This window comes from Rhea pennata, chromosome 1 (genome assembly GCF_028389875.1).
Source record: "Rhea pennata isolate bPtePen1 chromosome 1, bPtePen1.pri, whole genome shotgun sequence".
Taxonomy (NCBI): Eukaryota; Metazoa; Chordata; class Aves; order Rheiformes; family Rheidae; genus Rhea; species Rhea pennata.
Genome location: NC_084663.1, coordinates 72,090,645 through 72,106,367, shown reverse-complemented (window position 1 = coordinate 72,106,367; position 15,723 = coordinate 72,090,645). Strand labels below are relative to the sequence as shown.

Below are 15,723 nucleotides of genomic sequence, written 5' to 3'. Positions count from 1 at the left end.
GCAAATATTTAACACCTCATCACCTTTGGCTCATTCTGTTACCACAGCATTTTAAATGCATATCCGTTCAGTGAAATCATTCTGTGTTGCAGTTAGCAGGAATAAAAAAATTAAGATTGATCCAAAAAACAAGATCCTCAGACACATACACCAAATAAAACCGTCAGAACATTTCTCCCAAAACCCTTACTGAAACTTCAAGCGTAGCAGCTTTTAGAATTATTTTCCAATGCCGAAAACTTTCAGGCAATCCTAACTGCTGGATAGGCAAGAAATAAAAAACATTCCTAAGTTCTTTCCTTAGCTCTATAAAGGTAGTTCCCTACTGAAATTAATGAGAGATGTACAGTTAGGCAAGATTCAAGTGCTAAGAGATGCTACTATTGTTTGTTGAACAAAGTCTAATGCATAAAAAATAATTCATCATAATTTTGCTTAAATTTACCCATGAAAAATGCCCACAAGATCAGGTTGTCCCACATATAAAAATGTATAGCTAAGTATGACATTTCTCATCAGCTGAAACTCCAAAAGTCTAATTCAGGGTTCCAACTCAAACCCACTTTCTTCATGCTTACGCACAAAAAAAACACCAAAACAACCAACCAAAAATTCATTTGAATATCAGACCCTGAAAACCACAGAAACTTCTGTGATGCAATATCTATAGCATCTTAAAAGGTATGCAAAAAAATCAATCAAAAAAAATACTCCCCCCTCCCCCAAACCCAGTATTGTCTACATTTGCCACAACTATTCATGGCTTTTCTCTTACTCCTCAGCCTGCTCATTCTTGCCTTTCCTAAATGGTTCTGGGTTTCATTTGATTTGATGTAAGATATATAGGATGAAGAATAAAAATCACTGGATGCCTTTTAGAAGATAACCAGTATATTCAAATACGACATCAGACTTCTCAGTGAAGTTATGGGCCCCATATCTTTAAAAGTCAGACATGCCATACTATTTTAAACTGGAAATGAGAGCAAGCCAGAAAATACATTTTCAGAATTCTGTCTATATTTTCCTCCCTTGTTCTTTTACAAAAAGTGATAATACAGGTAGACCATTTGGGAGGGTTTTTGGTATCAGTTAATATAAATATCTCTTATCTCATCTGAACAGAGAAAAAATCTACAATGTTATTAGCTACTTACCTATCAAAATATATCTTCATTTCTTCAAGCTTAGCCTAGACCATAATAATAATAAGCTAGTGCATCCCTCTAAGGACCGGATAATTAATTTGCCTGAAAAGGCAGAGCTATTATTTTTGTATGATGAAGTTGCCTCTCCCTTCACAGTCCTGACCTTGTGCAGTAATTACATTTTCCTACAGCCAAAGCCCTGCTGACCAAGGGGAGGCTCCTGCCCTGCATGAGAACAAGCCCCCTTCAAACTCTACCACCCAGCCATACATACGGAGTGACAAGAACTGCCAGAAACACCGGCGGATTTGAAGCTGAACATCATCTTCCTCCTTCAGGATACCTTCAGTAAATCTTTACAGATATACACACTACACTCAAGCCAACACCATCAAGGGGCATCATTTACCCAGTCTCACTTGCCCCAGAGTGGTAGGTGAGTCATGGAAATTTCCCGTTCTCTTTTAACACTGTTCAAGGGTTGAGACAACAGGACGATGGAAAGGACACGTACACAGCTCAGTGAGATCACACACACCTCACATCTCGGTAGAGGATATTAATTTTTTCCAGATACAACATACCAGAGCATAGTATGATGCAATGCAAGTATCAGGGTTGGAGTAATTAAAAGAAAAAAGCAACACAGGAAAAGTGAAATGGTTAACAATCAAAATATAATGCGATGGATCACTTGCTGGTCAAATATTTGTTTGCAATGAGTAGAGAATCTGCATTTGTGTCAGAGTAAGAAGGAAGCCACGAGGTTGAAATGACACTTGCCTCCCTACATCTTAGCAGAAACAAAACGACAGATGACTCATTCAATAACAGAGCATTTATTTACCCCTCTTCTACCATGAGATTTGATAATGCCTGATCGAACTGGATCAATTAAAATCCAAAATGATGTCTTATTATTTTTATTCTGCATTACCAGAAACATCGATTCCTTTGTAATCTTTGTAGTTTAGTACTTCAGATAGTTCAAGTGATAGCAAAGCAGAAGCATAATCGAGGTGTCTGTGCAGCCAAAAAAAAAAAAACAAAAAAACAAAAAAACCACACACCCTCAGAGGAGGTGTTTAAAATCTGGCATTCAAAGATAGAGCAAATTGTATCTAGATTAGGCAAAGTCAAAGAAGAAAAGAAGAAGGCATTATATTAAAAAGAGAGAATGATTAACAGCTGGAACAACTTTTCCAGAGCATATGGTAGACTATCAATCACTTGAAGCCTTTAAATTAGGACTGGATATATTTCTAAAAGCAGTATCCTTATTTAATCAAAAAACACAGGTCTGCTGCAGAGATTACAGCATGACTAGTGTTATGTCTGAGAGCTCTAGATGACCACAGTGGTCCAATTTGGCTTTAAAATCTACAGCTGTATAGACTAGGGCATGTAATTTGCCAACAATATTTCCTCCTCCCTCCCCCCCCCCCCCCAAAAAAAAGGGTACAGGAGGACCATGAACCCTGTACTACATCTTTCTTTGTTCTTAAGAAACAGAATTTTCTCACAAATTGCTGGCTTTCCATTGTAAAGACGTCCCAAGATGTACTTCATAGTCAGCCTCTCAATAGATACAAAACTGAGTTGGAACATGTAACAAGCTACTACCTCCACCTCCTTCTCTACAGTTCTTTCTTGTACTGTCTTTACATCCTGAGCAAGATAATGAAAAAATTTCAGAGAATCTTGGAGTGTCTGGAACAAGGAATGTACTAACTGTATTCCCATTCATGACATTTTAGTCTGACTTACTTACAGTGACAATACTTGCTCCGAACAGCATGCCATAATTTTTACATTACATCTGGTCTGCATTGCTTAGGTTTGCTGTACTCTTTTCCTTGTTAACGTACTTGAAATGAAGCATCAACCAAGATGAAGCTGAAAAAGCTGAGGTTCTGCCAAAGCTATTTGTAATCAGTGATTTCATACATACGACAGACAAAATGCAACAAAGACATGCACTGAGGAATCCATCAGCCGACTACTTTTCCTTAGCTGATCAGTTTAAAATACACCTAATATTCATCTATCTTGTAAGCAAGCCTTTAACAAAAGTCTCATTTCTGACAGAAACAGATTCTGTCTGTTGCTTAACTCTACCTTAAAGGACTGCAATGGTACCTCCACACTCATAAGCACATGCTCTTGCCAAATCACCTTCACATGCATTTTTGGCACTATTCTTCATGGAAACTACAGGTCATGGTCAACTGGCTTTCACTGTATTAAAAGAATCCAAGCAATCACAATTAAATCACTGCAAACGTGTTCACCATGGCATCGCAGTTACACAACAGCTTCACCAGAGCACCGTACCTGGTCAGTAACGGGAATTGACTCCCATCTACGCTTCAGCAAGTAAAGAGATTTCCGGCTCATGGTTTTGAATCTGCTCGAGAGGCTTCTCCCGCTCAAGCAAAAGGGTCTGTTTTTGTATTTTTCCTCCCCAAACCAGTGACAAGAGCCTTATTTCTGATTCTTTTGTTTCATTGCTGGAAACAGCAGAGCTCCCAGGCGTACGGAAGTTTTGCACGCTGCAAGGTTGAGGCCGGTCTTGCCCAAGCTCCTTTGGCTATGTGAAAGCGTCCGTCTCCTCAGAGTGCCACGGCAGGTGGAGCCGGGAGAGACGGCGAAAAGCCTGGCGTTCGCTGACGAATTACCTCCCAGAAGCACGAAGTAGGTAGACAACACCAGACGCACTCACTCTGAAAATAGCTGTTGCTTAGGAACTGGAGGGGTAAAGCGCAGCACCTCAGATACATATATAATTGAAAGCTTTTATATTCAAAGAGAATTAAGAGCATCGGACTCATCTGTTTCTCTCCCGACTATCATCGTTTTGTAACGTTGAAAGATCGCTCGATTCCACAGCATCCTGGTGTTACGCCTACATCTTCAACAAGCCAAACAAGGCTTGATGACAGCAGCAGGGTCAGAGCAGCAAATAATTCCCACGCATTCAATGTGCCCCGTAAAAATGCGTGCACATAAAGAGTATTGTGGCTCTCACCTGAAATACTTCAGCAGTAACAAGTATTATGCTTTCTTAGAATAATTAAAATAGTTTGCATATTTTGGATAATATGTCAGGGGTTAATTCTACCAGTCACATTGTCTTACAATATATTAGAAGTAAGTATGGCTATTTTCCTCTCATGTGAGTGAGATAATGTTGTCTAATGGACTGCAGGTGTGCATCTGAGAGAGTGATTTCTCTAGGTCGGTTAAACATCCAGGAATTTCTTGAACTTAGAACCCTAATTTTGAAGTTTCATGCCTAAAATCTTAATTTGTATTAACTTGAAATGTTAGGCATGGAACACAACAAAATCCAGTTCATGCTCTCTGCATGATATCCAAACCAGAGAGTAAGTTCTGGGCACTAACACTTTCAGCAGAAAGATTATCTTCAGAGATCAAAAAAAAAAATATATATATATATGTAAAAAATCAAGACATAGGTAGCCAGGAACCCATCTATTTTTTTCAAGGCAACTTAGGGTTCCCTTTAATTACAGCATCTTTAATAGTAAAATTATTCTAAAGGAAGAGGAATTCTAAAAAATATATACACACATACATATATATGTGTGTGTGTATTCCCACAAGGCGAGGTGTATTTTATTTGACATCCAGCACTACCTGTAACTACTTCAGCTTGCAATTAGCTCCCACAAGTAGAAAAGGAACACATTTTCCAAGTAGGTCATTAAGAAGTATGACATGCACAATAATAGTCTCCTCTCCTGTTTCAAACATGAACCATAGAAAATCTACCAATTCTTTAAAGAAATCTGGCAGAATTAGTGTGTTGTTTAATAAGACTCAGTAAAATAATTTTACGAGTTTAAATGTGGATTTTAGTTTTAAATCATGGCAAGCCAGTGGTTCCACTTCCTTTGCTTTCAAATGACATTGCTAAGATTCACATACAGGTGCAGAAAGGTGACTTCCTAAAATCCAACTTCACATTTTTTTTTCTTTTTATTCCATAAGAATTAAAAGACCACAGAAGATTAATAAGTCTTCTCGAGAAAACAAACACTCTAAACCCCATTATTCTATCTTGCTACGTGCCTGAGCAGCGCAAGCCACCACTGGCCAGGAGATACTTCTCTATCCACCTCCCCGTTCCTCTCCTGGAGAAAAACCCCACAGGCCCAGGGAAATACCTTAAACAACAGCATGGCAGAGCCCACAGGCATTGGCCAGTACATCTCTGAACTACTGCTACATCATATTTGAAGGAGCGATGTATCTAAGAAATTACTCTTTGCTGTTCTTCGATAATCTTTATTATCTAATAACCTTTATATTAAACGTGATTTTGTAATAAAGGGTACATTCATTAAGGACACAAACTGGTGATAACACAACTGAATAAGGATAAAATCTTTCTTTTGTATTATATGCCAAAATAGGATCCTTCCAAACCTCTTCTAACCTTTCAAATGAATAGTGAAGTTAGGTTTAACACCCTTCCTATTAAAAGGCGATTCTCATGGCCACGTAGAAGAGAGTCTGAGGACTCAGTCCTTTGCCAGGCTACACTGGGATAGGCCAGGCCTGTTCTCTTACCCCATATGAGACTTGTCTTCCTTGTTTCTTGTGACTGGGCACTAGGATAGCCCAAAGTACTCTGAGAGTTTGTGTCATTTTCTTTTCTGACCCTATTCAAGATCCCTTAACATTTCTGTGGTATACACTGATTGTTAATTTTACAAGGGTCTTCCAAAATTTATGTTTTACTTCCTAGAAGCTGTGCAGAGCATCTAACACATGGTATAAATGAAATAGAGGAGTGCCCAGAGGATGATCTTGATTGAAGCTATACAACCTTCTTTTAGATGGATTCAGGAGGAAACACCATAGTGCTCTATCAAGGAGACCATTCTATGTATGCAGGTTTTCTCCTGTTTTGATGGAATGGACTCAATAAACTGAACACTTCCCTCACGCTGGGGGTGAAGCACTATTGCTTACCTTTGTTAAAATAAAAATAAAATAAAATAAAAAGAGAGTCTGCCTAAGGAAAAAAAAAATTATCAGCAGCAGTTTTCTACCTGAAAATCTGATACAGTGTTATCTAGAGTAATGCCTGTAAAAATACATTATTCTTCAGGAACAGTTCATAAAAACTACTACAGGTGATCTGCAGAGATTTCTAAAGAACCTCATGCTTTATCCACTTGCCCCCTCCTTTTTTATTTTTTAACAAAAAGAGGTGGAGGAGTATTTATCACAGAGAATAGGAACAAAGCTGTTTTCAACATGAAAGGGGAAATTTTCAAACTTACACAAAACTTTCTGCTGATAAATATCTTCTTTTTCATCCCCACTGAAACCTAGAGAATTCCATCTATATTTGCTTAGCAACCATTTATCTCATTTTTCCTCCGTACAGCATTCCCTAATAGTACTCAACAGATGATTTCACTTGGACTCCATATAGATGGCATTTGCAGGAACTGACTGAATGCCCAGGTGACCTCTTCTTTTGAAATTATGCCATGCCATACAAATCCTCTTTATTCTCAGTACTGTGCCAAAGAGAGAACCTAGGCAATATAGTAAGTTCTTTAGACTCCTCTTTGGAAGAAACCATAGCCTCAATAGAAACAAAATATTAAAAGATTCTTCGGCAACAGTTTCATCCTGCACATTCATCCCTCACTTTTTCAGAGAACTCAAAAGGGATCTACTAAACAGCACAACTCCAATTTCCTGCAGCAAGATATCTTTTTTTCATAGTCGACCCACTTTACCTTTAAATTTAAAATCTATTTGGATGAGATTCATACTGCTTAAGTTACACCTAAATCTCTTTCTCTAATGTTTCTTATTGGCTGGCTCTAAACCTTCAAATGTACCTAGCCAACAAGAAAACCCCTTGAAGCATGGAGGCATACAGCCAACAGGAAGCATTAGGCATGAGGACCTAGGCCTCAGTCTCTGATGCAACACCACTGCAGAAATTCATATGCACTCAACTGATCAAGCTCTAAATACTTCTCTGCCATAGGCAAAGCATTAGGACTGTGGGGCATGGTTCACAGCACACAAAAACATACCTATATTTTCATATTCATACAAAAATCAGATGAAGATTTGCAGTAATGTTAGCATGATTTTTAAAATTTAGTCACCTGGAGAGTCACTGAAGTGACTACTTCTCCTCAACAGTAGTAGTAGTTTGGAGGAGTTCAATTTACCTGCCACACTTCAGACCAGAAGAACATAATGCAATCAATCATTGCATCAGATGAGAAGAGATTACGCATTAAGCAATTCTCACTGATTTCTGAAATTCTTCAGTTTTCATCAAAAACTAGCTTCCTTTCTCTCTCTCATTTTTTTGAAAACACAGATACTGTCACCTGAAAAATCAGACCTGCAACCAAAGGGATTTTAAAATAAGATGCAAGCAAAAGCTTGGAAAACTTTGAAAAATTTGTAGAATTCTGCAATGATAAGGACAAAGAAGCAATCAAAAAGGACAACTTAGAAAACCGGTCCAGATTAAAATTAATGAATCTTAGATATACAAACTAGCAGCCTTCTGTTTAACATATGCTATTTTCTCATTTAAAAGGCTGATATTCCAGTGATTTTGCAGATGGAGTATGAAAGATAGGCTAAGAACACTACATCACTTACCTCGCTTAAACCAGATAGCAGAAGAACCTGTTTGCTACCAGGTTAGATTTAGTTGCTCATATTTGTACAAAAATCCTTTTTAGCTGAAGGAGACATAAATCTAAAATACAAGGGCCCTAGTAATTTATTCATATAATTTCAACACCTGATGGGAGAGACTGCTTTACCCAAGCAAGAAAATTTCTGAGCATCACATTCGTAGCAATGTCTCCTTAGCAGCAACTCAAGTTCTACAGACACATTTTAAAACCATCAGCATGATGGCATTAATACCTTAATACGGGTGTAACTTCTTTCCAGCAATAAGTCAAGAGCAAACCAATAGCTACATATAGTTTCCCTCAACTCCCCGTACATACAATTCTATCACCACTGATCCCTTTATTATTGAAAAAGATGTGAGGGTCGGTTTTTGTACATTTACAAAGTTTTGAAAAAGCATATACATATTGTTTGAAATGACAGTCTTTTGATATTCTGATGGAGACAGCAGAGGTAAGAAATGTTTTCTTAGTACGTCTTATCCATCTTTATGCTAATGAAATTTCAATTGTTTGGGTTATAGCTCAAAAAATTATATTAACCAAAGTTGTCATCGCTTTCTGCTGTTTCCCTTTGGTTCTAGCCCACATATAGAAGAACAATTTTGACATCTTCAAATGGGATGCTTGCTTGAATACCACAAACTTATGAAGAGCCAGAAAGAAAGAAAAATTCAGAGCGACTGACCTGTGATCCCCTGGGTCCTCGCTTGTGGTCCCATTCAGAATGCCCCATGAGCTGAGAAAAAAAAGAAAAAAGCAAAAGTAAGTGATAAATTGCATTGACTAGCTTTAAATGAAAGACGAACGCTGGTTTAAATGCATTACAGGTTTTCTTTGAGAAACCAAGTTTGCTTTTACACATTTTTTCACACATTTTTTTTAGCTTTAGAATGAGGGGCAGAAGACTTTGGGATTATTACTTCCATTTTTTTACCTCTACAGTCAGAGTCAAATCATACCTATCATTCCAATGAGTGTAACACTGTGCTCATGCCAATAAAATTCCCATTGCCGTAGATTCAAGTTTAGCCAAATGTTTAAAGCTGATCCGGCAAAAGGAGAGCTGATAGATCTACAAGGCGATTACCAAAACCAGTGATCACTTGATTAAATGGCCATACACAGTTTTACACCAGACATGAAAGCTAGTGACTGCCTTAATTCTGTTGCACCACTGAATTATTCTAGAACAACTCAAAGTAATATAAAAGTAGATGTATATTTTCTAAAAGAAAACAGGTAAAGGTTTAGATTACAGGTGGTACAGAGGAAAATCGATAGTTTAGAGATGGTGAATTCTAGTGGAAATTAAGATTTGCGATGGCATACAGCTCCATCAAGCTAAACAGAAGTTAAGCATTAATTACAGCCCAAGTTGAAGTTTCAAATGCTCTACAAAACTCTTCAGGAGGCTGTGTTGTAAGGACAGCGATCAGACGTGTGTGGGATTATGAAAAATCCCCCAAAAGCCCTTTCCCCATCTTTTTTTTTCCACTGCACTTCATAGCTGTATGCTAACAGTTTGAACAGGCGCTCACTTTCCTTCCGTAAGCAACACACAGCAGTTTCCACCTATGTTACGGTGGAGAAAAAATAAAGAGGCGAGATAATACCCAGTAGGTTTCATCACTGCTTTATGTACGTGCAGATCATGGGCAAAGGTGAACTGCTGACGCTGAAGCTGCTCTCAGACCTGCCCGGCACGCTGCCAAACCCCCCGGAAAACGGCACCGAGGCCCTGGGCACGGCCAGAGCAGGGCGGGAGCCGCGCCGTACGCAGGGCTGGGGCTGCAATCCGGCCTCCGGATTGCTGACACGTGCTCCCCTCTAGGAGTTAATGTTTGTACAGCTTCTCAGGGATTCTCTGCTGCGTAATGCTTTTTCTTATTCATACAAGCACAGATTAATGCAAATGTAAGAATTTGATACTGAAACATGGGAGGATGAGTATGACATGTAATGACTTACAGTCATAATCATCTTTTTTCCTTCTTTTCGTCAGTGTTCTTTCCTTGAGGAAATGCCTTCTCCCAGGTCGGAGGCAGGCAAGGAGATTTACAATTCAGCCTTATTGTGGTTATTGGGGCATCGCTCTAGAAACTCATTCCAGGACAAAACAGATGAAAGCTACTTCGGAAAAGAAGCAGCAAAGCCACACACATCTCATACGAAATCTTATCTTCTCCATCAGCTCTTCCTACACATCCCTTTCTTCTCTACGAGGCCCTTCATTTCTATAAGTTATTACTTACACGTTACTTGCACTTCCCCCACAAATGGAGACGAATTGCGCATGTAGATCAGTACTCCAATATCAGAAATGTCACCTAGTGACATTTAGTGTTTACCTAGTGTTTACCGCTACTTTTACTGAAGTTATTTTTCCTTTCCAGATACTGCTAGTGGAAATACTGGCTGTGCCCGGCTTCCCCACTTGTTTCTCCATACTGCATTGCTCGTTACTATATTAAACGGAGCTTTGATGTTTATCAAAGCTGGTCTTTCAGTAAATAAAAAAGCTACAAAGAGATACGTCCACCACAGGCTGTGCGCTTCACATAACTGTGGCCAAAAGCCTTACGTCTCTGCCTTCTCCTCATGTCCTGCAACTCTGCACTAAGAAAACTTTAATTTTACCTCCCCAGCGTGGACCACGCGTGGGAGGCAGTGCCCACTTTCTTAATGTGCTTGGTTGAAGAAAAAATAATTTAGCACGAGCCCCACCACCTGTCATTCCCAGCATGATCAAGGGTATCTATCCCTCCCAGCCAGGAGGGACACCCTGCTCACCCGTACTGTTCCCACTTCGCCCCTGCTTGCCCGGTGCTTCGCACCTCCTCTCCAAGCTTTCCGTCCTCGGGAGCTTTCTCCGCAGGTGCCGAGTCTCGTGGCCGGCTCTGCTCCCGTGCCGGGGGCCGACACAGCTGGGACGGCACAGCGCACAGGAGAGCCCAAAGCTATAATAACTAGTCCTTTCTCCACCTCTCGGTATTTAACTATTACGATCGCGTGCTGAGGACGGGCCAAAGTCACCGGTGAAGCAAGCAGTCATAAACGCATCGAGACCGACGGAGTAACCCTTGCTTATTCTGGCAGTGAATCTGGCACAGTTTTACGAGCAAACTGCTAGCTCCTCATAGCGAATTACACAATCCGCATTTCATTTAATCTCTCTACAAACATGCCCTTGTGGAATCGGACGTGTTTGCATTTTTGCTGCCAGATCCCTTGCCCCTAGTGTAGAACAATTTCACCAACATATTGGTCGTTCTTTGTGCCATACCTGTAGGCTCTACTGAACTAACCCTCTGGTTGTTACCTGCCAAAATGGTGAATGAAAGAAGGCAAAAGAAGAGTGCTAGGACAAAAAGAGACCTTGTAAATTCTAGCCAGTTTTCAAGCATTGCGATAAAATGCCCTACCTGTAATGGTGCACAGTAAGAAAGGGGGGCAGGAGAAGAAATAAATAAAATAAATCATATTTGTACAAGGGCATCAAGCTTTAAGACACAAACCAACACTACTATACAAATAGGGCAGTTGTAGCAAATACTCTGCCAGGGCAACAGCAGCAGGACAGGGAACAGCAGAGGGATGATTACCTCCATAGGACGTTGTTTACGTGAACAAGCCATGCTGTGCAAGGTAACTTCTGAACTGGGGAAAGATCTTCTCTGAACAGAGAAGTGCTGGACTACAACATGCAGGAAAGAAGCAAAGCAAGTATGCCTGATCATCTGACTACTCAGAAATCACAACACCCACAAGTCTTAGAGAAATCAAGAGATGAAGACAGTATTTTTTAAAAAGGATCAGAAGCGTACAGAATCTGCGTGAATCTACTCCCAACCTTCTGAAAGCATTACAATGGAAAGAAATATTATTTAGTTGACACACGTGTGCAAACGGAGATACAGACACAAGAATGCACTTGAAAGTACATGGATTTATGTTTATTGCTAATAGAAGGGTTTGTTCCAGACCCCAGCACTCCTCCTAAAAACTACTAGGAATTGATTTGGTCCAGAGTCCTTTGAAAAGGCTACATACCATCCAATTACTTCTTGTTTTTACTCTCATTGGTGAGAGTGCTGGGGCTAAGTGTATGAACAACAGAAAAGGAGGGATAAAAACAAACCCATGCTCCCATATAACTTGCATGCATAGAGTCTATCTTGCTCAGAAGGAAAGGATCTACTTCACATGTCATCTAAAGCTGTCCTGGAAATGCAGCTCTGACAGTTTCAACACTTACAGATGAAGGCAGCTTTCAGCAACCAGAACAACTCTTGCACGTTCAAGAATGCATAAAAACACTGGCCTTGCTGACGCCAACTGGCTCGCTCTCCCCTACAAATTGACTAAGAGGTCTCGAGGGAAAGCAGCCTCTCTTCCTCCCCTGGCCCTGCCAAATATGAAGTGGGGGGCGGAGAGCACGGAGAAGACCCTGACACCAAAAACACCGTCTCCTTCTGAGCAAGCGCTGATTAGGGCAGCTTAAACATCTTCCCCAAACCAAACAACGAAGCAGGGAGTGTAGAAGAGGAGGTAATTTAAAAGGGGAGACAAAAAAGTGAAGTGAAACAGAGCTAGCTCACACTCGACATGTAGGGTGGTATCTTGTGCTTTAAAACTCAAGCTTTCACTATAAACACTATAAAGTCCCAAGGCCTCACGGTTGTAAAAACCACATCTGAAATGTAAACCAGATGTACACTAATGCAATGATACCTGCTAACATCCGCAAAGCAATAAGGAACATTATTAGGGACTGTCTACATTCATCTAAAATACCACGCTAAAGTAGAACAAAGACATTTAAAAATTAGTGTCTTCAGTTCTCACCACTCTAAATGCAGTTCTTCCCCTATCTGGTGATTCAATTAAAGCCATGGGATATGATTACACAAAAATCTCAACTTTCATCAACCTTCATGAATCATAATTTTAAGCCTTCTTAGTATTAGAGAACTGCAGGAAAATGTGGCCCACTCATACTGTAAAAACTCTAAATAAGTAAGAGGACAGAAAGCAAAGAAGGAGAATTCAAACTTTTTTTTTTTTAATGACTTATTTTTCTCTTAGGTAATCTTTTCTGGCTTAGGTTTTGATTTCTGAACTCTTGAATTGGCAATACTACTAATTATGCCATGGTTGCTTAAACCCCCCCCCAAAAAACACACACAAATAAAAAAGACATTTTCTTATTATGAAGATCTACACAATTCGGCAAAATTGATAAAAAGCACTCACACTATGAGCAGTGACACATTTATTCTTAGGAAGAGGAAGGAGTCCTAAGTGACAGAATGCAATAGCATTTTGAAACCATTTTTTTTAAAAAGCAAATATAACACCACAGAGTTTTATTAGAGGGAATGAGCAAATCCTTTCATGATAAGTACTTCTGAGGACCAATAAAATAGTGATATTTAATTTTATTAAAAGTCTTTAAACCCATTTGCACATATTTTAGTTCTATTCAGATTACAGAGTCTGCAACTCTAGATTTTTATTTAGTTATATATTTACATATACACAATGTATATAGAAATATATTTCTATGTTTATAACACAGGTTACAAAAATAATTAGACAGTGATGACAAGGTGAGCTAAGTCAACCATAACTCACCAAAACTAGCAAAAGGATGCCAGTCTATTTAATGGGATTTAAATAAAGGTCAAAAAGCACAAGGAGAACAAGTGGGACCAAGCAATCTAAATGCATCTGTCGGGACCTTCCCCGCAATGCACCAGCTTCTTCCCTTGGACTTTGAAGATTTTAGATTGCAGTTGGAGTACTGAGTTTCCATTACAGAGAACATTAGACAGAGCCCTGCTCTGCCCTAGTGAATAAATGAAAATTAAGGACAAAGAAAAACACAGGAGCACTAGAGAAAAAGTTCCTCTGCACTCTCTGTGATGGGGAGCCAAATACTCGGTATCCGATATTCTCTCGTGAACTGGCTGCAATACATGAATAAGATGTCCTGAGCTCCCCAAACCAACTGAGAACCTTCAAAAAAAGCCTTTTTACCACTCCTGCAAGGAATCAGAGCACTTAGTAGTAGCAAAATTAATTACCAACGAGGTTCTTAAAGAGTTTTGGCTGGGTGACAGCCAGCAGTTTTAAGTTGCTCACACTTTGGGAATCAGTGTCCAGTAAAGCTAGATAGAAGCATCCAATCATTTTCCTGTAAAGAAGCTGGTGTTGACCTTTGCCAAATAACATAGCCTGTATGTAAACATGAGCATAACATCTTCTCTCTTACGAAGAGATTTTGTTGAATGAACACGTTGAAGATGTGAAACAGTGTCTCACTGTCGAGTTCCCTGACACTGCCTCCTCACAGCTTGCCCTGAATGGTGCACAGTATGATGCATATTCTTTGACTGAATGGGTATTAACTATGCTTCAGTCTGGATCATATTTCCACTGGTAAAAAGAAACTGCTTGTTACCACCGTGTAGGCACAAAATGTCCCTGATAAATTTCTTTTTCGGCAACAAAAAAGTACAAATTATTTCCTTGATTACACTCAAGAAGAAACATTTATTTTTACAAATATGCAAAAGTCAGGTCACACAGAAACTAGCAGTATATTTTGTACATGCTATTTTGAGTAGGATTCCTTCTATTTGATGCACTGCTCCCTGCACTTTCCTAGTAATCGAGACAAATGAGGTGATTTACTGACTTGACTAACTTTGGGAATGCTCTTTTGGGGTGGACACCATCGGCAGAGGGAAGCTAAGCGGGTAATAGCTGCTGAGATCCAGCGTTGCCGGATCCTGATAACATGGTGGGAGAACAACTGCCTGGCTGTGCGGACCACCTCCTCCATCAAACAGCACAGCCGTAGCTCGCCCTGCGGCTACTCAAAGTGAGGAGGCTTCTTCCCAGCCGCGTGGTGAGCACGACCGTACCGTGATCACGTGTAGGCATGTGCAGGCTATAATGCACAGACAGTGAAATGCTCCAGTATTTGGAAAAACAATCCCTTTTCCACAGCCACTCGCCAACTCCCAGGGTCAGCGTAAAGCATGAGACGCCAGACCTGTGCTGCTCAGCCAGATGCGTGAGCTGCACGCTTGCCTGCTCATGTCCTTCAGCTGTGGAGTTCGGGGGAAGGCAACCCTCCACCCGGCCTCTCCTGATGCTTTGGAGACCTGCGAAACAGCAAGGTCAGCCTCTGTTCGGAGGGTGATCACCAAAGGTGGGGGGGAGGAGGGAGGAGAAGAAAACAAAAAAAGGAAAAAACTCCAAAGCCTCAACAACAAAACCACACACACACAAGCTCCCTGAAAAAAATAAATAGATAGAAGTGCTTTTAGCGGCTTCCTAGTCAAGTAGGTTGTGTCAAAGTTTTGAGGGCTGCTGGAGAACAGCTGGAAGCAGAGAGGTGATTTTAAACCTGAGGCGCAGCCAGCCAAAGGAGGGCTAAACCCTCGTTTGGACACTTGGCGTTGTTCTGCGCTGGAGGCAGGGGCAGCGAGGTAAAAGGATGGGTCTGGAGCACAGCTACGGGGAACAGCGTCCCCGCGGCAGCAGCCCAGCGCGGAGATGGAGTTAAGCACTCTGAAGCTGGTGACACTGGCAGCCACTGAGCCAGCTGTGTCCTCGCCTCTCGCAGCCTGGCAGAGCAAGCAAGGAATCACAGCACCACGAGAGACTGCACCAAACGGAGGAAAAACGTACGTATACTGGACAGATAGATGGGACCATGGCACTGAGCCGCGGGGCTGGAAGGGCACAGGGACAGTAAAGCGCTCGGTGAGGATGGGAGGTGGCTGGTCCTGCAGTACAGGGCCTGAGCGGGGACAGGAACAACCATCCTGCAGGCACGATGCAGA

General features: G+C 40.7%; 1 protein-coding gene across 3 annotated transcripts in view; it reads right to left on the bottom strand.

Moving 5' to 3' along the window:
• PDE3A (phosphodiesterase 3A) overlaps nucleotides 1-15,723 on the bottom strand; it is a 257,748-nt gene that overhangs the window by 94,677 nt on the left and 147,348 nt on the right. For all 3 annotated transcript variants that reach the window (XM_062591400.1, XM_062591408.1, XM_062591418.1), the window contains one exon: nucleotides 8,553-8,603. In XM_062591400.1, coding sequence (XP_062447384.1) covers nucleotides 8,553-8,603 — 51 coding nt within the window. The remainder of the gene's footprint in view (nucleotides 1-8,552; nucleotides 8,604-15,723) is intronic.